We start from the raw sequence: 25,082 nt of genomic DNA, 5'->3' as shown, positions 1-25,082 counted from the left end.
ATGCACTTTGCCAGACCATCCTTGTAACTTGTGTTGTCATCACATTCCTTCTAACTCCTAGCAGATTGAGGGGTGGTGCTAATTACCACCAACCCTGTTCTCAGCTGGCCTTTGCTGCTGGCTGTGGAGCAGTAGTGGGACAGATTCAGAAAAGCAGGGACAAAGGGGCAGTCACTTTACTAATGAAAGGTGCCCAGAGTGGTTTGTGACAACACCTCATGAAGAGGCAGATATCTTCCCAAAAATAAGGAGATTAACAGCCAAAAGGAGTATCTGAGAGAGCTGCCCTCTATAAAACAGATGTCACTGCCAAGTTTACTTTTATCTCATGTGCTTGGAGATTGGGCAGATGTACCCTGAAATACACACTGCTTTGTATGAGTACTAAAGAACACAAAGTTTATAATAAGGGCAAAATAGGATCATCAACTTCTGTTTCTCTCCACATTTGTGCAGTTGATACTTCCTACTGCAAATGTCTGTGTATAGCCAAAGGGCTTCTGTGGTACAATTCTCTGGACAGGCCGTTGGTCAGTTTTGCCATCTTTCTCACCAAACCTTGGTATTAAGTAAGCTGTCACCTCCAAGTTTCCATCCCTGCTTGCTGACCTTTTTCACGCCTGCAGATCTCCTGTTGTCTTTCTACCCTTCCCCTCTGAAAATGCCTTGTGCCGGAGTAACTCCAACCTTGCCATAAAGTTGGATGCCCCCTTTTTCCTCCCACTTGTTCATATGCTGGTGCCTTCACTGACCAGTTGCTCTGATGAGTACCCCTGCCTTGATGCCACATTTTGGCTCTGGGTCCTTTATACCCATTAATTATGAATTATAGGCAGTTTGACATTCTCTTTTGCCAAACTTGTCCTTTCTAACACAGTAATACTTCAGATATGGGTGACCACTGAAGGGAACCTATAACTTTATGAATTAGTCCCCATGTTTCATGAAAGAAAACCGAAGATTGAGTTAGCAGCTACCTCAGACTTTTAGCTCATAACAAACTTTCTATCAACAGCAAACTGAAGATGTTTTTCACCCAAATAGCTGCCTAGAAATACACCTGTGTGGCAATAGAGTTTATGACCTGAATGCAATAATCTGTTAAAATTTAGACTAAGAACATAGAGGGCATTAGAAGTTGGAGAGGGGGCTTAGGACAACAGGAATGTTAAGTACTTAACATTAACATCACTTAAATGTTAAGTGGTGTCATCATAAGGAAAGTGATTTGAACATAACACAGGAAAGCCAGAAAGAACCTGAGAGCTGGAGGCAATGTCACATTCATTGTGCTGCCAGAGAACTTGTGCACGAAATGTTTATAAGGAACAAGTAATGTATATATAAATCTGTAAATTAGAATTCATGCTCTTCATCAGAGAAATATGCTGTTGTTACCATCTTCTCTGGAGGATATTGTGCGATTCCACATTATAGGCAAGTTATTTTAAAACAAATAAACTACCAAGTTCCTTCCACTTCTAGAACTCTGTATTTACCTGATAACTGTACTTTTGTCTGTTGTCGCTGAGGATAATAAAGCTGATATATATCAGATAACTGATATTTTTCTTTTCTTTTACATGTTAAGGTATAGTCACAGTAAAAGTTGTCTTAAATAATCTTCAGAAGCTTTGAAAATGGTTTTCCTAGACTTATATACAAAATGCAGAAATACAAATTAACTTAAATCTTATTGGTCATCTGGAGATTATTTCACCACAGTCAGTTAAATTGAGTTTTTATAGAGTGTACCTATATGAACAAAAGGGAAACTTGCTGATAGAATCATAAGACACCAGATATTTAGAGCTTAAAGAAACATGGAGTATTATTTTATCCATTCCATATTCTTTAGGAAGGACCTACTTTTTAAGAACTTAGCTGGTATTCTTGATGATTGATTAGTTTAGACAATCATATACACACACACACACGTACCATGTGTATCTTCTTACCAAGTATATCAAGACTTACCATGTTTCACAGTGTATGTATACTGCACAAAAATTTTAGGAAATTCCTCTCAAGAAAGTGGCTGGCTCTTGGCAAGGAGAGACACATCTAGGGAGGGCTAATATTCCCCTGCTAAACATGCAGACAACACTGTCCTCCCACAGCTGCCCACTCTGTGATGGCCCCCCCTTCCCTCTCTCCTGGAATCCCCACCACATCAGGGGCCACAGCTGAGATGGCTACCTTCATGGTTAGCCTTCATGGTTGTGGGTCAGGAGCTTCTGAGGCTACATGGACTGTGAGCAGCTAGGCAGGTCCCTGAGGCCTCTGGGGGGCTCCCAGTTCCTTCCATGTGGCTGGGTGGCCCTTGCCTTGAAAGGCCATGTCCCAGCTCTCCAGCCCCACCATTGCCCTCTCCCCTGATTGTGGCACTCAGTGGACCCACTCTGGCCCACTTCCCCCAGATTCCAGAGCCTCCTAGATGGGAACCCCATGTGCCTGGAAGACATAGGCGGAAGATTTGACAGCCCCGGGAGCTGTACTACCCACATATAATGTGGATCCTTATTTTTCCCTCCAAAATCTGGGCAAAATGCACAATATATATGGCAAAATACAGTACCAAGTGTATCTCCTTATGTTAAAGGTGGGGGTGAATGAGATCTCATTATTAATGTTTTATTCTTTTTTTAAAAATCAAAATATGTCTTGGAGTATTTTATTAATACTAGATCTTAGAATTTGTTATCATATTCAGATTTATCATATTCTTTCCCATGGCTGAATAAATTTTACGGATATACAGCAATTTTTTACAGCCAATCCCTTTTTGATGAATACTCTGTTACCCTGGTCATTTTTTTCCTGTTTCAACAGTGTTTCCATGATCATCAATGTATTGTATGGTGGTGGTCTTTTTTCTTTTTGGCCAGTTTAATCAGTTACTGCTTCATTTTAATGAAGCATAACATTTAGCACAAACAGACTTCATTATTTCAACAAATATCTATGGAGGGCCTACTAGATGCAAAGCATAGCTGTTCTGGTGATTGTGTAGGGAGATAGTAAAGCCATAGGGAGTGGGGGTGGGGGTGGGGATGGAGAAGAATTATGAGATTAGAGAAGAAGATAGCACAGCCAGATGGTGTGAGAGCAGCCCCCGAGACCCTGAGTGCCGTCAGTGTGGGAACCAGGCTAGAATGTAGTTAATGCTCTCTCCCGGTTTCCTTGCCTGATCATACTTAACACTGTCAAGCCACTTTGTCCCTCATTTGTTCTTTCAGGATTCCAGTTGATGTTAACTTTAAACCATTTTCAACTTTATGAAGATATTCGTAGACAAGGCTCAAAGTATTTATTTGCCCAGAACTTTGGCCCTTCTGTAAAGAGGATTCTAGGCATAGACACTGGGGAATTTAGGAATTACTGCTTCACCCTTCCACCCTACCGCCCCCTGTTCCGGGGCACTAACCAGCTCTGTGGGAGAAAGGGTGACGGCGACCCATTGTCTCTGTCCCCACCAGTTCCTCCTCCTTTCCTTATCACCCAGATTTGGCAGTTTTGCTTTCCCTTCAGTGGAGGGAAGGATGTAAATGAGGTTTTAGTGATTTTGAAAAGGATTGGAAATACGATGACGATTTCTTGGCCTTCTTACCTGGTAAGCACTGGGGAGACATGGCCAAGAGGAAAAAGCCCTCATCTTGGAGTCAGGGACACTGGCCGTCTCCAGACTTGATCTGGAATCAGCCTTTCCCCACGTAACCCACAGATTCCTCATCAGTAAAGTAGATGAGATCTGAGCACTTACTGGAGTTTACATTTTGTCATTCTGTCTTTAAGTCAGTCAGGGACAATACTGTTTTATAAGCAAACTATAAAACTTGCTTGCAAAGCTTCAAAGAAGTCCCTTGGAATTAACTAAAACAGCACATTTTCAAGGTGATTTTGTTTACTTAAATGGTAACCTAGCTGCTTCCGCATCTCCTTAAAGGCTTTTCCCACGGCCTGAGACTCACCATCATGTTCCACATTGTGGGGATTAACAGCTTGAAAGGGCTTTTCCGTTACGTTGTTGAGCTACTTTTATAGCCCCTTTTCCCCCCTTTTACCAGAGCCAAAGAAACATTTCCCGTGATAGGAGCTAAGATTATTTTATTGTATTGTTGGTTAGATTTCAGCAGTGGTAGGTGGTAAGAGTGGAAGGTTTGACACTTGGAAAGTTTTTGAGTAATGTGTTAATACAATTAACATATTACTCAAACAAAGCCAGCAGTAAAAGTATGTGGTGTGTGTTGAGGATTGTTTTATTTTCCCCCCAAATGAAGCAGACCAGAACCAAAAAATAGTTTTCCAAACATATTTGGCATCTTCTTCTGGGTCTTTAAGAAGACCAAATTTCATATGAAATTGAGAGTGCCGGGAACTGGGGGGTGGACAGCAGCCTGCAGCCAGGAGGAGGCTGACTGCACTTAGCTGGATAAGGACCTGATTTGGTTGAGGCCGGACATGCCCAGGACTATCAGTAGAAAGACTTTGCAATGCAAGACATCCCATCACTCATTGGAGGGTGTGGAGGAAAAGGCACAGAGATGAACCATGTGCCCAGTCCTTAGCTGCCAGTTCTTTTTCAAAGGCTCTGAAAGGGTTTATCTTGATTAGTTGCAGTTATTGTCATCTATAAGAGACTCAGAATCACTTAAACTACCCATGTAATTTTTATCAGATAAATTTTTAAGTAAACTTTTTTTGATGCCTAACATGCATATAGAAAAGAATGCAAATCTTAATGCACAGCTTGATGAATTTTCATAAAGTGAACACAAGACAGGGTAACTAGCATCCAGACCCAGAAACAGGACCTGACCAACATCCCAGAAGCCAGGCTCCTCCTGTCTACTGCTACTTCCGCCCCCTCGCCTCTGAGGGGGGCAACTCTCCTGGCTTCAATATTGTAAATTAGATTTACCCAGTTTTAAGCTTTATATAAATTGAATCACATAGGAAGTACTCTTGTGTGTACTCTATTCTGTTTGTGAGATTCATGCATGTCTTTGCACATAGTTGTGATTTGTTCATTGTCATTGTGCATTTTGTGACTTCTACAATTTATTTACCCACTCTTTTGTTGCTGGATGTTTAAGTAATTTCCAGTATTGGCTGTTAGGAGTTATGTTGCTTTGGATACTCTTATATGCATGTACATGTCTTTTGGTGAATGTATGTACCATTTCTGTTGGAGGGGAAATGGCTGGGTCATAGAGTAGACATATATTCAGGCTTAGTCAGTGTATTAATTTATGCTTCCATCAGGAGTATCTGAAAGTTCCAGTTGTTCTAGAGCTTTGCCAGCACTTGTTTTCATTTGAGCCATTCTTGTGTATATGGGGCAGTATCTTATGCTAGTTTCCATGGTGATTAGTGAGGTTAAGCTCCTTTTTACTTATGTATTGACCATTGATTTTTACTCATTTGTAAATACCTGTTAAGTCTTCACCCACTTTTCTTTTAGATTCTCTGCCTTATTTTGGATTGATTCATAGACATTGTTTAATATGTTCTACATAAAAATCCCTGATTGGGTATATGTATTACAGATATTTTCTCCTACTTGTAAGTTACCTTTCTGCTTTTTCATTTTCTTTGTCTTTTTTTTTTTTTCTTTTTGGCAGTTTTTGGTCAACTGGGGCTGGGTTTGAACCTGCCACCTCCGGCATATGGGGCCAGTGCCTTACCCTTTTGAGCCACAGGCGCCGCCCTTTCTTTTTTTTTTTTAAGACAGGGTCACCCTCTGTTGCCTGGTACGGAGTACAGTGGTGTCACCATACCCCATCACAATCTCAAACTCCTGGGCTCAAGTGACCCTCCTGCCTCAGCCTACAGAATAGTTGGGACTATAGGCATGTACCACCATGCCTGGCTAATTTAAAAATACATACATTTTTTATAGAGGTGGGTCTCAGTATTGCCCAGGTTAGTCTGGAATTCCTGAGTTCAAGCCATCCTTTTGCCTTGGCCTTCCAAAGTGTTAGAATTACGGGCCCAACTCCTTTCTGCTTTCTAATGGTGTCTTTTGATAAACAGAAGTTCTTAATATAATCTAGTATTTTTCTTTTTCTTTTAATTATTAGTGCTTTTTGTGTCCTATTTAAGAAATTTTTTCTGGCTTGGCGCCTATAGCTCAACCGGCTAAGGCGCCAGCCACGTACACCTAAGGTGGCAGGTTCGAATCCCCCCGGACCCACCAAACAACAATGACGGCTGCAACCAAAAAATAGCTGGGTGTTGTGGTGGGCGCCTGTGGCCCCAGCTACTTGGGAGGCAGAGGCAGGAGACTCGCTTGAGCCCAGGAGTTGGAGGTGGCTGGACAGCTTGAGGCTCTGTCTCAAAAAAAAAAAGAAAGAAATTTTTTCTTACTCTAAAGTTATAGAGATGTTCTGTGTTACTGTTATCTAAGCTTTTTTATTTTATTTATAAGATTTAGATCTACAATCCTTCTGACATTTTTTAATAACAGGTGTGATGTAGAGTCAAGATCGAAAGTTTTTTTCCAGTATGAATTCCCACTTGACTTAGAACAACTATTAGATGCCCATCATTGCAGTGTTACCTCTGCCACTTATGAGTTTACATAGTTTAATTCAGTCAACTCCAACAACATTAGCTCTTAAAAAGAATTTAAAAGTTTCTAGTGCTTGCATCTAGTAACTTTTCATGGTATACAAAATGTAACATTTTTTATTTTGAAAAGGTCACTTATACTCTTAAAGCCAGCAGTTCTATAATTTGCATTTAGTTATGTTTCTGTTTTTATTTATATAGTCCTATTTACATTGAATTTTATATTCTAGTTTATTTCTAAGCCATCTTCAAAACTCAGTTTTGAAGTGTTAGTAGCTACATAGGGTTTTGTTGACCATTCCTTTGTTGTCAAGTATTTAAGGTGTTCTCAGTTGTGGGAAACTATGACCTTGTTTTTAAATTTGAGCCTCTTGGTTCACAAGAGGACAACAAATAAGAATGGCTGTATCCATGTGGGGCACCATCTTCAGTTATTTTCAGTCTGCAATAACAAAACTGCTTTGAAAGTTGCTGCCTCTCACAGGGACATAGTATGTGCACTGGAAAGGGTATTGGCTTAAATTTAAATGGCCTATATTTGCTTAAAAATTACTTAACATTCTAATACTGTTACTTTTATCTTTTAGGGATTAAATTTCTTCAGTAGGTCCTAGTATCAAGTGAGCCTATCTATGTCGTAGATACAGGCACATGGCAGTGGTCTCAGAAATTCAAGATTCAAGGCTCAGAAATTGGAATAAGTTGTCAGCAATAATGTGACTGAGTTTAAGCAATGCTTCCAGTGTGAAACTGTGAGAAAGTCACATGTGGGACATCTGTCTTCTTCCTGTCTTCCTCCCTCATGGTGCAGAACTCAGATCTGTAAATGTAGGTTGTCGGTAGGTGCTCCGTAAAATAAATCCAAAAATCACAGATCATTTGGAATATTTATTCAGCAACTGTTTTAAGCTTGTCTTCAAACAAACCGTGATCCATTAGATTATATTGATTCTACAGGGCCTCCCAAATTCCACAATTCCTAAATTGACTCTGTGGGGAATGTTAACCATTGGAGAAGCAGTCATTCCGAGTGCTCAAGGACAGAGGGAGGGACCAGGTGATGCAGGTTCACATCTGATTCTGAGGTGGCCTGTGAGCAGAGGTGAAGGTTAGGGCCTGTTGCTGAGACTGAAGTTCAGCTCGCCCTTCTTAGCCTGAAGGCTGTGAGAGTCCTTACTCTCAGCATAGCACCTCGATTAACCTCAGGAAACATTCCAACTCCCTATCAGATAGGGATCCAAGAGTCCCTCTGTGAATAGCAGGCATGTGAAATCCAATGAAGTCTGGCAATCCAGAGGTGAGACCAGATTCAATTTCTAGGTTATAAACTGATTAATGCAAATGTAATCCATTTACAGTGTATTTACAGGTTTATTGCTCTGTAGCAATTCAGACAATGTAAGCATTCAAGACACATAAGCAACAAAAAGTCTGTTTTTTGTTTTTTGGGTTTTTTTATTCTCTGGCTATTTTTCAAACTTTTTTTATCATCATAAAAATAGTATTTTTGCTGAGACCATTTGCTTAAATATAGGGGAAAAAAAAAACATGAAAATGATAGAGCTAGCAACTTGGGAGGCTGAGGTGGGAAAATCGCTTGAGCCCAAGAATTCAAGACCAGTCTAAGCAACATAGCAAGACCCCATCTCTTTAAAAAAAAAGAAAAGAAATTAGATGGGTGTGGTGACACATAGTCCCAGCTACTTGCAGAAGTTGAAGTAGGAGGATTACTTAAGCCCACGAGTTTGAGGCTGTAGGGAACTATGGTTGTGCCACTGCACTGGAACCTGGGTGACAGAGTGAGACCCTGTCTCTTAAAAAAAAAGTAAAGAAGAAAATAATCTGTAATCCTACTACCCAGGTATAGCCACTATTAACATTATAGAATATATTCTCTTGCTTTTTTTTTCTATGCATATATAAATATTTTCTTATATATTGAGGTATATATTTAATGTTATAATTTTAAAGTATACACATTTTAAAAGATGAAACATACTGTTTATGAACACAAGTTAATTGCAGAACATTTGCAATTACAAAAAAATTTAAAAAGGGAGGCCTTGTGGCTCAAAGGGGTAGGGCGCTGGCCCCATATGCCAGAGGTGGTGGGTTCAAACCCAGCCCCGGCCAAAAAAAAAAGGTAAAAATCACTTATGAGCCTATTATTGTGCAGCAATCATTAACATTTAGAAATTTTTACATATTTCACACAGTGAATAATATAATGAACATTCATGCACCTACCATTCAGATTTAATTTTAACATTTTTCCCTAATGTATGAACTCTTTTCATACCAAATGAAATGTTTGCCATGTAATTTAAGCTTTGTATCCCTCCCATGTTATGTCACTGCTGACTCCACCTTCCCCAACAATTATCACTTTTTTAAAGTTGCTATGTAATTTCTTCTTCCAATGCTTTAAAACTTATTTGGAATTTCAGTATATGTAAGCAAAGTATTTTTTATTTTTTAAACTTTGCATATTATATAATAGTACCAGATTGTCCACAACCTTGTACAACATGCTTTCATTATACTGTTTCATCTTGTCCAGATTTTTTATATATTGAGTTTACTATATGAATTTATTATAATTTATTTTTCCAGTCTTCTATTGATAGATATTTAAGGGTGCTTTTGATTTTTTGCTACTACAGACAAGAGTATAGTGAACACTCTTACTTGTGCATGTGAATGAGTTTCTCTAAGACAGTAACTCTTAACTCTCTCATACCCAAACCTTTTCTGTAACAAATATTTTAATATCACTGTTAATACCTAGAAATGAAATTCAGAGATAAAATAATATACCTGCCTACATAATTTCAAAAACATCAGTATAAAGCTTTAATATAAAGGATAAATAAGGGCCAGCGCAGTGACTCACACCTGTAAACCTGGCAATCTGAGAGGCCAGGGCAGGTGGATCAGTTGAGCTCAGGAGTTCTAGACAAGCCCAAGCAAGAGCAAGACCCCATCTCCAAAAATAGCCAGGCATTGTGGCAAGCACCTATAGTCCCAGCTACTTGGGAGGCTGAGGAAGAGGATCACTTGACCCCAGGAGTTTGAGGTTGCTATGAGCTGTGATGCCAGGGTATTCTACCCACGGGCAAGAAAGTGAGACTGTTTTAAAAAAAAAAAAGGATAAATGAAAGGGAAGTGATTTACATTAAAATAAAGTGTATTTTGGTATGTTAGTGTTCCAGTTTGATTATGTGAGACATCATAATTAAGTCAGATACTTGCAGTCACTGTGTTTCTGTGACAGTCACAGATGTAGTTTGATAAAGATGTAGCGTATTGATGACTCAGATGCCATGAGTGGCTTTTGGTAAAATGTGAACAGCTCATTTTCAGAACAAATTCATTTTTCCTTTGATTTATATATAATTCTGTTCCTGAAAATTTAGTATATATTAAACTAAAAAAAACGTTATTATTATTATAATAGAATTAGATTTAAGTTCAGATTTATTATTAACAAGTTTGTCTAGCAGAATATTCAAAAGCTATACTAACAGGGTAATTTTTTGTCCATACTTTTTCACACATTGCAAGAGGTTAGTGGCCTCTGCTCACTAAATTCCAATAGTAGGCCCCACCTAGAAACGCCTCCACCAATTACTAGAACCCCTAGGAAGGAGTTGTACTGCTGCTTGTGGTGTACGGTTGGTACACTGTTGTGCCTGTTTTCAACATCAGTCTGGGATGTACAACTAGAAATCAAATTGGTGAATAGCACAGTCTGGGCATACTTTGCTGAACATTGCAGAATTATTATCCCACATCATTGCAACAATTTTTGCCCTCATCTGCAGTGCATAAGACCTACATTTTCTGCACATATTTGCTAGCACATGTGTTCTTCAGACTTACACCAGTTGTATTGGTATGGAATAGTGTCTTATTTTAATTTGCATTTACTTCACTATCAATAAAATTGAGATTCTTTTTTGTATGTTTTTTGGGTATGTGGAGCTTCCTTTTCTTTTAATGGAAGCTGCCCATTTTCTTTGCCTATATTTCTGTTAGGTTGCCTGTCTTTTAATTGACTTGTACTTATTCTTTACATGTACTTAAAATACTTTGTCTCTTTTAGACATTAAAAACATCTCCTGTTCTGTAGCTTTTATTTTTGTTTATGATATCTTTTGTTATAAAGTCTTTTTTTTAATGTAGTGAGATTTATGAGTCTGCAGTCTTAGGTATCTTCTTATGATTTGTGTTTTCAGTTTTTATGTCTCACATTTAGGTCTTTGATCCATATCAAATTATATTTTTTAGATGTTATACGATAGAGATGCAGTTATATTATTTTTCGGATTTTGTTAGCTAATTTCTTTGTTACTTGCAAAGTAGGCCCTTCTGTCTACCACTGTTGTCCCTTCATGATTTTGACATTTCCACATGTGCGCTGGGCCGTTTCTGGGATCTTCACTCTTTCCCATTGATCTCTTGTCTAACAGACCACCATTACTACACTGTCTATTCATTTTCCCCAGCAGTTGTTCTGCTTTCTCAAGAAGGAAGTTATGAGCTGACCCTTAATATTTTCCTTTATCTGATCCACAGCAACAGAAATAGCTCACATTTTGAGGCGCCCTTCTCTAGTTTCACCTACTTATTCAGGTTTTCCTTAGTTTTCTGTTTCTTTGATCATTTCAAGCAGGATCTTTTGTGTGTGTGTGGCTGAAGTTGCCATTTCATCCAGGAGTGACTTTTTTTGCTGTTTTTAGTTGGAAATATTTATAGTTTAAAGGTAGGCGAAATCTGGTCATGATTTCCTGGCTGTAGAAAGGCATATCTCTTTTCTTTCTTGGTCTTAAAACAGATTTGTAACATTGTTCTAACACTAAGCATTTTCTGCTTCTTACTTGCTGAACTTTGTATGTTTCCTCCATTTATTTAAATCATTTTGAGTTGGAATGAAGCACGTCTTATAGGAGCATGAGTTAAAGTCATGTGTTGCTGTACAAAATATAAACTTAGGTCAGTGGGACAGGATACAAAGCTTATATGTGGATCTAATTCTGAATATAAATTTGTACCTCATAAAGAAGTTATTCCTTCTTTCCTTATAGTTAACTAGTTAATAGTATATATGAAAAATTAAATATAAAATTCATATCATACATCAAAAGAAATTATAAATTTGATGAAAAATCTATTAATAAAACTACTGCTACTATGATTATATTAACTCCCATTGCCACAACTTCTGTTTATTGCCTGAAGTTGGAGCATTATTCAATTCCAGTCCCTTAGATTCCAGATTGAATGTAACAAAAATATGTGTTGGTTAAAGAAAAGAATTGATAGCATTTGCAAGATTCCAGAGAAGTAGGAGTGAATGGGCTAGAAATGTCTTTTCATTCATGCATCAGGCTTCACACTGCAGCTGTCATCGATGACTGGCTTCTCACCTGGACCTCCTCAGGCAGCATCTTCTGCACCTCAGCACCTCCTATACCCTCTGCTTGGCCATCTCCATGATCCAGTATGTTAGTTTCACAGGAAGCCTATAACCTTTCAGACTCTCTCTTCACATAAACAAAATGTGTACTTTATTATAACATTTGTTACATTATACTATGATTACCTATGTATCTGCCTTTGTCCCTCACTAGATTTTAAACTGCAAGGACAGAAATTGCAGAAGAGCAGAGAAGTGCTTGGAACTAGTATTGGTCTGTTTAGTTGTTCAAGCCAGAAATTTGGATTTTATTCCTGTTTTTTCCTTTTCCCTTTTTCCCAATTCTCAGCAAACCACCAAGATTGGAAGCATTATCTCTGTCCTAATTTCTCTACATCCTTCTATGTCCTCCGCCTTCAGAACAAAGTCTAAACATGAACTTAGTGCCCCAGGTGCTCAGAGGTCCTTTAGATTCCCAGAACACTCCAGGGCTTTGTGGCCTAGAGTTCCTTTCCTTACCATTACATGACTATTTCTTACCAGCCCTTTACATCTATTTCTGTTCTAATAGAAAACATTGTTTTAAATAATTTAATTAATTACGTGCTCGCTCCTTTCTCTTGGGCTGGCCTGTGTAGATTCTTTGTCCTAGTATGACACACCGAGAGACAAGCAGAAGTGCTTTTTTTCTTACTGCCCTTTTATTCAACTTGAGATTACAGTAATAGGCAGCTCTCAGGTATCTACTCTGCTTCTGAGCCCAGGATGGAATCTCTTCCCCTGTTTCAGTTGACCCTCCAACTGTGTAATTCTTAGTGAGAGTCAAACTCTAATTAGATAATTCTGCTCCTGCAGGAATGGAGGTAGTCTGGCTCCCTTGTAATCCTTGCTTGGGATCAGTTTTATGCTTTTGTTCTGTATCTTACAGTGACCTCACAGTGACACAGTTATACCTCTCTACCTCATTCAGGACACAAAAGAGCAAGTTTCTGCCTATTCTCTAATGCAGACAAATATTCTACACAACACTTAAAAAAAGGTTTGATTCTTCAGGTGTTACTTTTTCTCTTCATTTATTATAGTCTCTCTCTTGAGTAAAGGGCCAACAGATCTTGAAGTAACTTCCCTAAGAACTATTATTAATTCCATCTGTTCCTATGAGAAGAAAAAATAACTTATGACAGTGATGCATTGTTGCAAGATTTTTCCCTAGAGCCTTTCATAATACCAGGAAACTGAAGGGCATTTGATTGAATGGACTTGTTTAGCATCTAGGACAGACTCCACCCACTTCTGAAAACCTTAACTAAGCAATGCTGATCCACTGTGAAGACACCAGCCAAGCAGACTTGGAAAAGGCCCATGTTTTATTTATATCCCTACCTACCTGCCTATCTACTTTATGACAAGAGTCATAAAGCATAAGGATTCCCTGATACTCTTTGTATGTGAGTCAAAGAGAGCAAAGTGTGAGTTTCAATGCAAGAAGTGGGACCAGTCATAAAATTAGAGGCAGAGAATGTGGCTGTCTTTGTTATCCAGAGGGATAGAGCGGAAGGTGATCTTATGAACCCAGGGCTCTCTAGATTCCAACTACCTGTAGAACCTCTACTTAAAAAAGAAATCCTCATCTCCCTTCCAAAGTGATGTTTGTTATTCTCTGAGGGCTGAGACTGTGTGAATGTCCACGACGCACAGCTTGCATTTACTGCAAAGATTTAAAAGAATTTGTTGATTTCAGCCAGAACAGGTTAAGGGGAACAAGTTGATAGTTCTTGGGTTGGGTAACGTTAAAGTCAATTTGAAATAAAACTTTGGCAATTAAGAGTCCATATTCTAATTAGAGTATTAACATGTTTCCCACAAAGACTTTTTGTTGTTGTTAATTTCCATAATGTTTTTATATAAGCAAGGAAAGGGCACTTTACAAATCTAAATTTCCCTGAAGATAGTAGTGCTGTTCTTTATCTACACAGCTAACAGGTTCATCCCCAGAAAACACTAATGGTTTTACCATCTCCCTGCCTGCCAGGATAACCTCATCCTAGATGGATCAACCTGTGGACAGGGAATTGTTAGAAACAGAAAAAGAGTTTGCAATGGAAGGCCAGTCCATCTCTCAAGTCCCGCATAGTGTTTTTAGCTTTATACGATATAGGAGGCCCCCCCCCCCCAAATATTGTTTCTGGAATTCTCTTTAAAGCGAAACATTAGGCACAGCCAGGGAGAAAAAAATTGGCCTGACATTGTTTACGAGATACTGATTACTGATTGAAGGAAGTTGAGGAGTATGGTATACACAGCCTAGCTAGGTTCTGTGCCTGCCGTTGCAAAATTCATCATTCACTTGGATGCTCGGTCATTCCAGTCTGTGAGAAGGAATATACCTGCTAATTTATCTAATTTTACTGTTTATATGGGGAAAAACAAGGATCCGAAAGGACTTGAATCATTTATCCTCAATCAGACAAAAGTTAGTGGTGTTTACATAAAAATAAGCTAGAATTCTTAGTGTCTAGTAAATTGCTTTAGCTCCTATTCTTCTTACAGTTTTTTCTCCTTTTGTTTCTTTTAAATCTCATGCACTTTGCTCTTTTTTTTTTTTTTTTTTTGGCCAGGGCTGGGTTTGAACCCACCACCTCCAATATATGGGGCCGGCGCCCTACTCTTCTGAGCCGCAAGTGCTGCCCATCTCATGCACTTTGTTGATAAACGTTAAAAAAAAAAAAAACTTTTATCCTCTTTAATCCTTACTTAATATTTGAAAACAGTGACTAAAAACAACTCAATGCCACACTAATTTTGGATTTTTTTTTTCAGTCCTAAACTATCATTTCTCCTATCCCAGAAATTATTCCTCAGAGGGAATATGTCTCTCATCACCCAGCTCCAGCTAAAAAATGCTTTAGCAGATGTAGTTTGTGTGAAGGAATTATTTCCCTTAATAGTTATAATTTTGACTATAGTGACCAAAGTGAAAAATCACATGATTTAGAAAAGAGGATAAAAAGTAATATGGACATTATAATAGTGTAAATTGTGGGTCCCAATAAAAAAGAAAAAATGGAAATATATAAAATGAAAATAATGGCAATATTAGAATAGTGTGATTATGGATATTCAAGATTATGCTTGCTTTTTCTTAGAGAAAGGTTGTTTCAAACTGTGTTTTGCGTATCAAGTTGTATACTTAATTGTCTAATAACATATCAAGAAATTCTTAGAGTGATTTTTAAATCTGTTTATTATGATTCACCAAGATAACAACCTTAATGATCCCTTTCCTACATTTTGAAATTATATTTAAAAATAAGTAAAATGTTGTTGGCTCGGCGCCTATAGCTCAACCGGCTAAGGCCCCAGCCACGTACACCTAAGGTGACGGGTTGGAATCCCCAGCCCGGACCCGCCAAACAACAATGACGGCTGCAACCAAAAAATGGCCGGGCGTTGTGGCGGGCGCCTGTGGTCCCAGCTACTTGGGAGGCGGAGGCAGGAGACTCGCTTGAGCCCAGGAGTTGGAGGTTGCTGTGAGCTGTAATGCCACGGCACTCTACCCAGGGGGACAGCTTGAGGCTCTGTCTCAAAAAATAAAAAAAAAAAATAAAAATAAGTAAAATGTTGTCATTGAGTACAAGTAATGGAATTTTTAGTATCTTTGGAACATTGACTTTTTCATAAATTCCTAATTTTGACTAGGAATATTGTAGTATTGACTTTTTCTTTTTTCATTTTTGGAGAACTGTAATCATGTTAACCAATCTGGGCACATCTAAATAGCAAGAATAAGTGTGGTAATTAGAATAGCAAAATGTAAACCTGAAGTTCAAAGAGACAGTGTTCAGAATACACTGACCATCTGCAGCCTGCTTCCCTGGTGACATGGAGGAAAGACTGGCATTTATCCTTTCATTAAAACCATGTGCTGTGTATGCAGGAAGGAAATGTGTACTGGTCAGAGGTCAGAAGCAGGATGGATGAGGTCTGAAAGGGAATATTTACTATGAGGTTTTCCTAAACCCCTGGCCTCACAGAAGATGTTATTTCTAGGAGACTTGGTGGAAACTTGGGCAGACTCAGATGTTACATCACGGTACCAGTGGGAGACAGAAACAAGAGCCTGTAGCCAGGTATAGACCTCTGTCTGCTGGGCCAAAGGGTATGATGACAAGAAATTCAGACTTTGACCAAGGAAGTATGCTGAGGCACAGGGGAATTTAACACCTGGAAATGCCTCTTCAGTTTAAAGAGGGTCCCATGAACACAAAAGATCTGGAAATCATGTCCCAAGCTGCGCAGTTAACAGATAGTATGAGACAAAACAGGATTAAAGAATCTGACAGATAGCTTCAGAATCCAAAGGCTTGGGGAAAGTGGAGGAAGCATGTTTTCTATGAATCTCTGGAGAACTGAACTAAGAGCAATGTGTGGAGATGGTGGGAAGGTAGCTTTTAGCATAATACGAGGAAGATTTTTTTTTTGTACAGGCGGAACTGTACGTTAGTTTAGTGAGATCATGAGTTCTGGATGCGTAGATGGAGCGTTGGAGGGGATTTCTACGCTGTAGTCAGACAGCACAAAACCTCCACTGCCCTCTGCGTTTGTATGCTGGAAGCCTCCTGGGGTTTCCCTCCAGCAGGCTGGATTTGTGACTGGGTGGCGTTATACTGCCCTCTACTTTTATATCAGTTTGTCAGCTGAAGGCAGCAAAGTGGTTTTCTTTGTTTCCTTTCCTTAGCTATTACTGAGCCCAAGAGGCAGTAGCAGATACTGATTAAATCCCTCTGCCCCTCCTCGTGTCATCTTTCCCTAAAGCACATCCTCGTCAGTCCTCACTTCAGCTCCAAAACACAGAAATGGCCCTCATACGTGTTTATTAGTTTGTTCTGAGATGTCTGTTCATACTCCAAGTTTGAGCTTGAGCTTCAGTATGCCACTTCGCCTCTCTCTCTAAGACATTTTCTCTTTCCTGTCTGCTCAAAAACAAATATGCAACCTTTGGAGCCAGCGTCCTCAAACTACTGCCCAAAGGCCACATGCAGCCCGAGGACATTTATCCGGCCTGCCGGGTGTTTTTGCCACCTCTGCCTATCTTGCTTAGCAGCTGACTTGTCCCGGGGCCTGCAGTCCAGCCCTCCAATTGTCTGAGGGACAGTGAACTGGCCCCCTGTTTAAAAAGTTTGAGGACCCCTGATTTAGAGTCTCATGCAACCATCAGCTAGGAAATTGAAGCATATGGGGGCGGGGGGATAGTAGCTAGGAGTCTCTCCTAAAATTGCGGTACATGGAGGGTGCCTTAGAGTCACATACTGCATAGCATCCCATTTTAAGTCTCTAAATTCCCTTTACCCGTATGTGTAAATTTGTGTGGATTTGGCAAAAGAGATTATCTCATTAGAGACTCATCTTCATCAAATTAATATATTTTTAAAAACCAACGAAGTGTTGTAAGTAATAGAAATATTAGAAATCATCAGTGTTTTTGGATAAAGGTATCAGGAAATGTTGATTTCTATGGTTGAAGTAGGCATGCATTAGTCTATTCTGATATAAAAGGATTTGTGTATCTGGAAAACAAAAAGCAGAATTTCTGTATTTTTGACAACAAACAGATAATATCTAGATCCATAAAAGAAATGCAATGCAGGTCTTCCTCATTCCTTACAACGTTTTGAAAACATTGGCTCTGGAAAACATATACTAAGTTATTGTTGTTATTTTTTTCTAACGAAAATTCAGAATTTATCATCCTTTATTGACCCTTTGTATCTTTTCCTCCCTGCAGGAATAGGAGGCCTTCAAGACTTTGTGCTGAAATCTGCAACACTGTGCAGCCTGCCATCCTGCCCGCCATTCATACCTCTCAACTTCGAAGCCACTCCTATTGTGAGAGTTGCTGTTGAACCGAAACACCCCAGTAAGATGGTCTTGTTTTTAAAGTGATGGACTTTAAATGATGTTCATTGTATTTTTTAAATGCATGCATGTATTGATAATTGATTCCTTATGATTTGTTTCAGCGGTATGCAGTGAGTTTTTGTTGAGGTATAGAAGTAGTTCTCCAAAGGGCATCTAACCTGCTTAGGAACATGGTGTGGCTACTTGTCCTGCTGTGCGGGGCGGGTGCATCTTCTTGCCAGCAGAGATAAGGTCATCTCTGCATCCCCCCGGACCCTGGCAGAGGGCTGTATCTCAGCAAAGCTGATATTTTATGTGACTGCTTCTTAATTAGACTCTTATCCCAAGCTCCTTGATTCAAAATCCATCATCTGCCTCTTCCTTCTGGGTTTGCTAGATTATCTGAACTTTTCGGTCTGTTTTAGAAACCACTTCCTGTCCCTTTTCTACAGCTACATGACATCTACACATGACTAACTATATAATAATGACTCCTTAGTCTTTGGCGTATACTCTTTGCCTGGTTGGTCCTTTTTAACTCTGGTATTTTGCTTCCCATTACTATTGTTTATCCCTTATCCTCATGACATTGCTATCCCAGTGCTTAGTGGTAATCAGTGATGAGTCTCCAGACCGTGCTTTAAGGGAAACAAAGAACAAATGTGTAAAATGATAGTTTCCTTTGAAGTATATAACCACCTCATTCCTCGTGTACCCATGTATGACAGGGTCTCATTCTTGCTCAGTCTGGTCTTGAACTTCTGACATCAAGTGATCCTCTGCCTCAGCCTACCAGAGTACTAAGATTATAGGCATGAGCTACTATGCCTGACTTAATAATTTTTTTATTTTTTTGAGCCAGGCATGGTGGCATGCACCCTTTTTCCCAGCTATGTGGGAGGGCAATGCAGGAGGACCACTTGAACCCAGGAGTTTGCAACCAGCTTTGGCACCACAGCAAGACCTTGTCTGTAATTAAAAAAAAATTAACACTTCATGGTTTCTTCGGGATGGAATTGGGAAGGGTTCAACTTGGGGCTTTCATATAACAGTAGGCAGAACGTCATCTGGGGCTGTAGCCATCTGAAGGTTTAACTGTACTTCCAAGGTGGTCCACTCATGTGGGCTCACAGGTTGGTTCTAGGTGGGTGCCTGGGTTCCTTTCTGCAGGGCCCTTCTATGTGGTTGCTGGAGCTCCCTCAGCTTACCTGGTGATCAGCTTCAGCTAGCAGTATCCATACCACTAAGAAGAAGCAATTGCCTTTTATGATCTAGCCTTGGAAATCACAAGTCATCACTTCCACAGCATTCTATTGGTCAGACCAGCTAGCCCTGAATCACACTGTTGGAGGGGACTGCGCAGGAGTGTGACTGTCAGGAGGCTGGGTCATCTTGGAGGCTGCCTATCCCAGTAATGCTTTGGTGTTTTTAAAAATCTTGCCTGAACACTTTATGATACAGCTATTCAAAGGTCTGCTTCTAGGTTCCTTTATTATGACACTTGATTTTAATGTCTGTTACCTCTGGAAAAGTTATTCACAAAGGTTACATAGTCCAAATGGAAGAAATGAGTCATTGGTTGCCTTTACTAAATCAGTATCCATTTTAGAGTCCCATTTATCAAATTGTACAAAGGTTTTGATGAAATACAGATGGTGAATATCTGTTTTTCCTGATGGCAGTTTTTCTTATACCATTTATAAGGTGTTGATTTTTTTTTTTATATCTTTATTGACTATCTGTTTGGAATATCTTTAAAACAGGAAAATCACCTTCCAGATTATAAGTGGTTTTACACATTACACATGAAATGTTTATGTTGGTTTTGGCAAAAAATGACCATCAGTGGCAACATTTTCAAACATCTAATTTCAAAGTGTTGTTTCTGGCTCGGCGCCTGTGGCTCAAGTGGCTAAGGCGCCAGCCACATACACCTAAGGTAGCGGGTTCGAATTCCCAGCCCGGGCCCGCCAAACAACAGTGATGGCTGCAACCAAAAACTGGCCGGACATTGTGGCGGGCGCCTGTAGTCCCAGCTACTTGGGAGGCGGAGGCAGGAGACTCGCTTGAGCCCAGGAGTTGGAGGTTGCTGTGAGCGTGATGCCACAGCACTCTACCCAGGGGGATAGCTTGAGGCTCCGTCTTAAAAAAAAAAGTGTTGTTTCTAATTTCTTTCTTTTTTAGACAGAGTCTCATTTCACCCTCCATATAGTGCCATAGCATCACAGCTCACAGCAACCTCAAACTCTTGTGTTTAAGCCATTCTCTTGCCTCAGCCTTCCCAGTAATTGGGACTACAGACACCTGCCACAATGCCCAACTATTTTTTTGTTGCCATTGTCATTGTTTAGCTGGCCTGGGCAGAATTCCAACCTGCTAGTCTCAGTGTATGTGGCCAGTGCTCTACTCACTGAGCTAGGGGCGCCGGTAAAATTTATTTTTTCTTATTGTTAACTGTTACTTTTTCCTTGAACAGACAGACAGATGTAAATATAGGTATACATACACATGTGTGTATTTTAAGTATTCGTTAGGATCTCATTGTGGTGTTTTTAACTTTGTAATTTGGCTGTTGGAGAACTGACAGAATAAGTACTGTCCATGGCCTCTGTGCAGGAATCCTTTTAAGCCAGTTTTCAAATTCTGTGAAGGTTTAGTTAACACTGGATAATAACTGTAAATCCACTTAATTAGGCAAAGGAAAATTATAGTTATGCTGAAAAAAATGAAGGTACCTCTGTCAACCCTGGGCAAAATGAAATCCCACTTCCTGTCTTCCCTCCCACAAGTATGGCTGTGACCCTCAGACCCATGAGAGTGCTGACGTCACCAATGGAGTGTTGGCTCCAGGGTCGCTGCTCATCGGCCACACCAGCTTGTGCCACTTAGTTACTCTGTGGCCTTGAGCACAAATTCCTTAGCTCCTCTACTGCTTCCTTGTGTGTAAAATGAGTAGCGGTATGTGCCTAATTGTTAATGTGTTTACATATGGAAAGTGCTTATCTGACACATTGTTAGTTCTATAAAGTATTAGTTGTTATTAAAAGAACTTTATTCCAAAAAATAAGTACCAGAGTTCTGTTTTCTACCTGCCTACAATTAATTTACTTTTGTAAAGCTTGTTGAAAATCACTGCACTGCAGAAACTTTCAGTGGTTTTGTTTGTTTGGCACTTAAGTCTTTTCAAATGTAGAATTGAAACAAGATTGTATACAAATGCTTTCAAAGCATAGGTTTTTTCTAAAGCAGCCACCACAGAGTTCCTCTGGCCTCCCTTGAGGAGCAGTTGCGGATGTAGAAAAGGGTGAAAAAGCAGTTAACCCCGAGATGTAGATCACAATTCCCATCCCTACCCTTAGCTCCCAGGAGCTACAGGGAAAAATCAGGCCTATAAGCAAAAGCGCACACAGCGTGCAGTGCTGAGGCGCTGTCATGTCACTGTGTGAAACAGCACGTGAGGGTTCTCCAGACCCCACCATGGTGTCAGCAATTTCACAAATAGTTATTTTTAATATAAGGCTATGGTACGCTTTCTTGAATACCATATTAAATGCTTCTTTTGCTTATTGTTGATTTTATGGGTACGGTTTGAGGAAGTGTTCTATTACCTTTTTACGTATATAATGTGTACATTTGTAAAAAGATTTGAGTGAATTCACAATGATGGTGATTTATATGTATGTTCTGAGTATTTAAACAGTGTCTGCAGATCAGCTTTGGGAGTCTTGATAAGCTTCTGAGTATCTCATGTTTTCAATCTAAAACAAATAAAATACTAGAAGGTAATTTTCTTGATATCACAGCATTATCTGGAAGAAAAATAACTTGTTATTTTAAGACTCTATTTCAATGTAATTTTTCTTTCAGTGGCCATGGCCATTGTCTCTAGACTGTGGTAGCCCGGGTATATCGTATCTAATCAGTATTTCCTTTTGTTAACCTAGGTGAAATGCCTCAACTCGTAAAAGGAATGAAGCTGTTAAACCAAGCTGATCCTTGTGTCCAGATTTTAATTCAGGAAACGGGGGAGCACGTTTTAGTCACAGCAGGGGAAGTACACCTTCAGCGATGCCTGGATGACTTAAAAGAAAGGTTAGCTGAAAATGTTAGTGATAGAGAAATAGTAGCTCCAACATGGATGGGCATTTAGTGTTTACTACACCAGTTTAACTTACTATGGTTTGTTTTTGGAGAAAAATGAAATGCCCTCAACTCAGACATGAACTGTTATTGGATCGTACATTTAGTTTTTAGTAACTGAAAAATGGCCTTCACTATTCACACTTGAATAATTTGCTTTTTTAGCTTAAGTCATAAGATATTGTATGTATTATGTTTTACTTTAAGCATATACACAAACACACAGACATTGTATCAGGGCAACAAATCAAATCTTGTTTTGTAATTGTATGCTCAGATTTTTTTCTTATTGATGTGTTCTCCTAAAGGGTAAATCTTCTGAAGTCTTTATATTTCTCTGTGAAAGTGATATGTGTCATAAACTGAGCATCCTGAATCACTATTTGAAATAATGTTATTCCTCTTTGTTCCAAAGGTAATATGTTTTTATTGCAGCAATTAGGAAAATAGAAAATAAAAAGAATCATTCAGTACCATGCAGAAACAACCACTGTTACATTTAGTTTTATAAATCTACACTGTTCTGTACCTATTCAAATGTGCATTGATATCTGTATACAATGCGCTGAGTATTTGGTTATGATAAACCTATTGGTGGCTCAGAAAGTCTGCATATGTTTAGGGGGGGTTGATCTATATTTTCCTCAAGAAAGGCTATTTCAATTTATATTATAACTGGCAATAAGTATTTGAAAGTGCCCTTTTTTTTGAGACAGAGTCTAACTATGTCCCCTTGGTAAGGTGCCTTGGTGTCACAGCTCACAGACAACCTCAAACTCCTGGGAGTAAGTGATTCTCTTGCCTCAGCCTCCCAAATAACTGGGACTACAAGCGCCCGCCACAACACCCAGCTATTTTTTTGGTTGCTGTTGTCATTGTTTAGCAGGCTCAGGCCAGGCTTTCAAACCTGCCAGTCTCGGTATATGTGGCCCGTGCCCTACTCACTGAGTTATGGGTGCCAAGCCTGAAAGTGGCTTCTTTCCTAGACTTTCCTCAACTTTGCATATTATCATTTTTTAAAAAATAACACCAATCTGGAAAACATAAAAGTGCTCATCGTTTATATACATTTCCATGGTCTCTAGTGAAAAAAATGGCAAATTGCCCTGTAAGAGACCTCTTTATTTTTTAAATTTCTGGGACTATAGTAATAATCATAACTTAAATAGTAATTACAAATGATCAAGACAATGATATGTTCAGTGTTACATAACAGTCACTGCATTCAGCACTGTTTATCTCACTTAGTCCTCACAACTTGTTATTTTAAGACTCTATTTCAATGTAATTTTTCTTTCACCATCAGTGAGATTGGTGGTGGTGCTGGTGGCCACACCGTAACCACTGCTGCTACTAGCAGAGCAGGGAGACCCCTGCAGCACCTTCCACGGGGCTCAGAGAAGCTCCTACAGGCTTGGTAGTGTCTTTTCTTCAGTTTAAACACGTGTTGCAGGGTTTGGGTTTTTTCTTTGACCCATAATTAATATAAAATTAGAAGGTAGATCTTCATCTCTTTCACTTCTGTCACCATTTTCTTGGAATTTTCTGAAGGCTCTAATGTTGGTTAGAGAATAATGTTAAGTGGGCAATCATAAGGCATAGCATTTTTTAAATAATAACTTAATTATCAGAGGGTTTCTTTAAAAACATTTGAATATTATTTTTGTTGTTTATATCTTTGAGCAAAATTACTTTCTTCCTTTTTACTCTCCTCACTACCAAATTAAAGTACACATTAAGTGACTTTACATTTCTCAGGCCATTAATTTTTATTTAAAAATCATGTATTTTGGTACTTAGAATTATATTCCAAGTAATACTTTTCCCTTCCTGATTTTACTTCCTAAAACTGATTTTAATATAGTTACATGTTTTCATCTTTGTTTAATCTTTTTCCATTTTCATCTCATGGTTTTCATTGCAGATGCTTTTTAATCTCAGGAGAAAAAAAAATGTGCTTGATAATAAGAGAAATTAGTTTCCTAGAAACATGGTTTCATTCTAGAAACCCCTCTTTGTAAACCTTTCTAGAAAATACCCATATTGCAGTAACTGAGAATAATTTAGACTTATGTCAAATGAGGATAATAAGAGCAATAACACATCCTTTGGAAAGTATATACTGCTTCAACAGGACATCTTACAAATTCTGAAGTTTTCCTTATCTACTTTTCCTAAAAATTTTCCTAACCTCCTCCCTTTCCCCTCAAACAAAGATATCTAAAGCCCAAGTACGGAAGAATCTTTCTGTTCCATACATGTGGATAGTCAGCAGGGAAGTCAGCTAGACCGAGTATGGAAGGGAGAGGATGGTGGACAGTCTTCAGGCTGTGTTTGATGAGTGACAAGTTAAGTGCTGTTTTGGAACGCTCAGAAAGCTGAGGCAGGTGATGTTGATAAAAGGTCGTTTGCATCCTCAAGTACTTGGTTGTAGGCGTTCAGAGTGCCTTGATGAATCAGGTACTAGATAGCTTAGCCTGGACCAAGAAGCATAAGGGGGTGTTGTGAACAGTTCATGCCAATAAATTTTAAAGGAAATGGACAAATTCCTAGAAAAAATCTAACTCAAAAAGAAGTAGAAAACTTGATACTTTTATAACTGTCAAAGGAATTCAAAGTCAGAGCAACATTAAAAATTTCAATCGATGTAAATTTACCAGGTTAACAGAAAAAAAGAGATCATCTCAATGGACAAAGGGAAAGCACTTGATAAAACTCAACATCCATGCTTGATCAAAAACTCTTAGCAAGATAAGAATAAAAGAAAACTTTAAACTGATAGAGCACCTTCAAATAATTATAGGAAACACACACTTAAACTGGTAAAATTTTTGCAAGTTTTCTTTTTGCAATAAGGAATAAGACAAAGGTACCCACTATTTGTCAGTTTTATTTAACATTGTACTGGTGGTCTTGTGCAGTGTTGCAAAGAAGAATAAAAAACTAAAAATAGGGCTCGGCGCCTATAGCTCAACCAGCTAAGGCGCCAGCCACATACACCTAAGGTAGCAGGTTCGAATCCCCAGCCCGGACCCGCCAAACAACAATGACG

At 39.0% G+C, this 25,082-nt stretch overlaps 1 protein-coding gene across 1 annotated transcript in view; it reads left to right on the top strand.

Annotated features, from left to right (window-relative positions):
- The window catches only part of EFL1 (elongation factor like GTPase 1), a 138,060-nt gene that overhangs the window by 87,660 nt on the left and 25,318 nt on the right, over positions 1 to 25,082 (top strand). Inside the window, exons 16-17 of the mRNA XM_003784590.3 lie at positions 17,778 to 17,909; positions 21,835 to 21,982. Coding sequence (XP_003784638.1) covers positions 17,778 to 17,909; positions 21,835 to 21,982 — 280 coding nt within the window. The remainder of the gene's footprint in view (positions 1 to 17,777; positions 17,910 to 21,834; positions 21,983 to 25,082) is intronic.

This window comes from Otolemur garnettii, unplaced genomic scaffold (genome assembly GCF_000181295.1).
Source record: "Otolemur garnettii isolate 467f Iridium unplaced genomic scaffold, OtoGar3 scaffold00011, whole genome shotgun sequence".
Taxonomy (NCBI): domain Eukaryota; kingdom Metazoa; phylum Chordata; class Mammalia; order Primates; family Galagidae; genus Otolemur; species Otolemur garnettii.
This window is presented reverse-complemented; position numbering and strand designations above follow the sequence as displayed.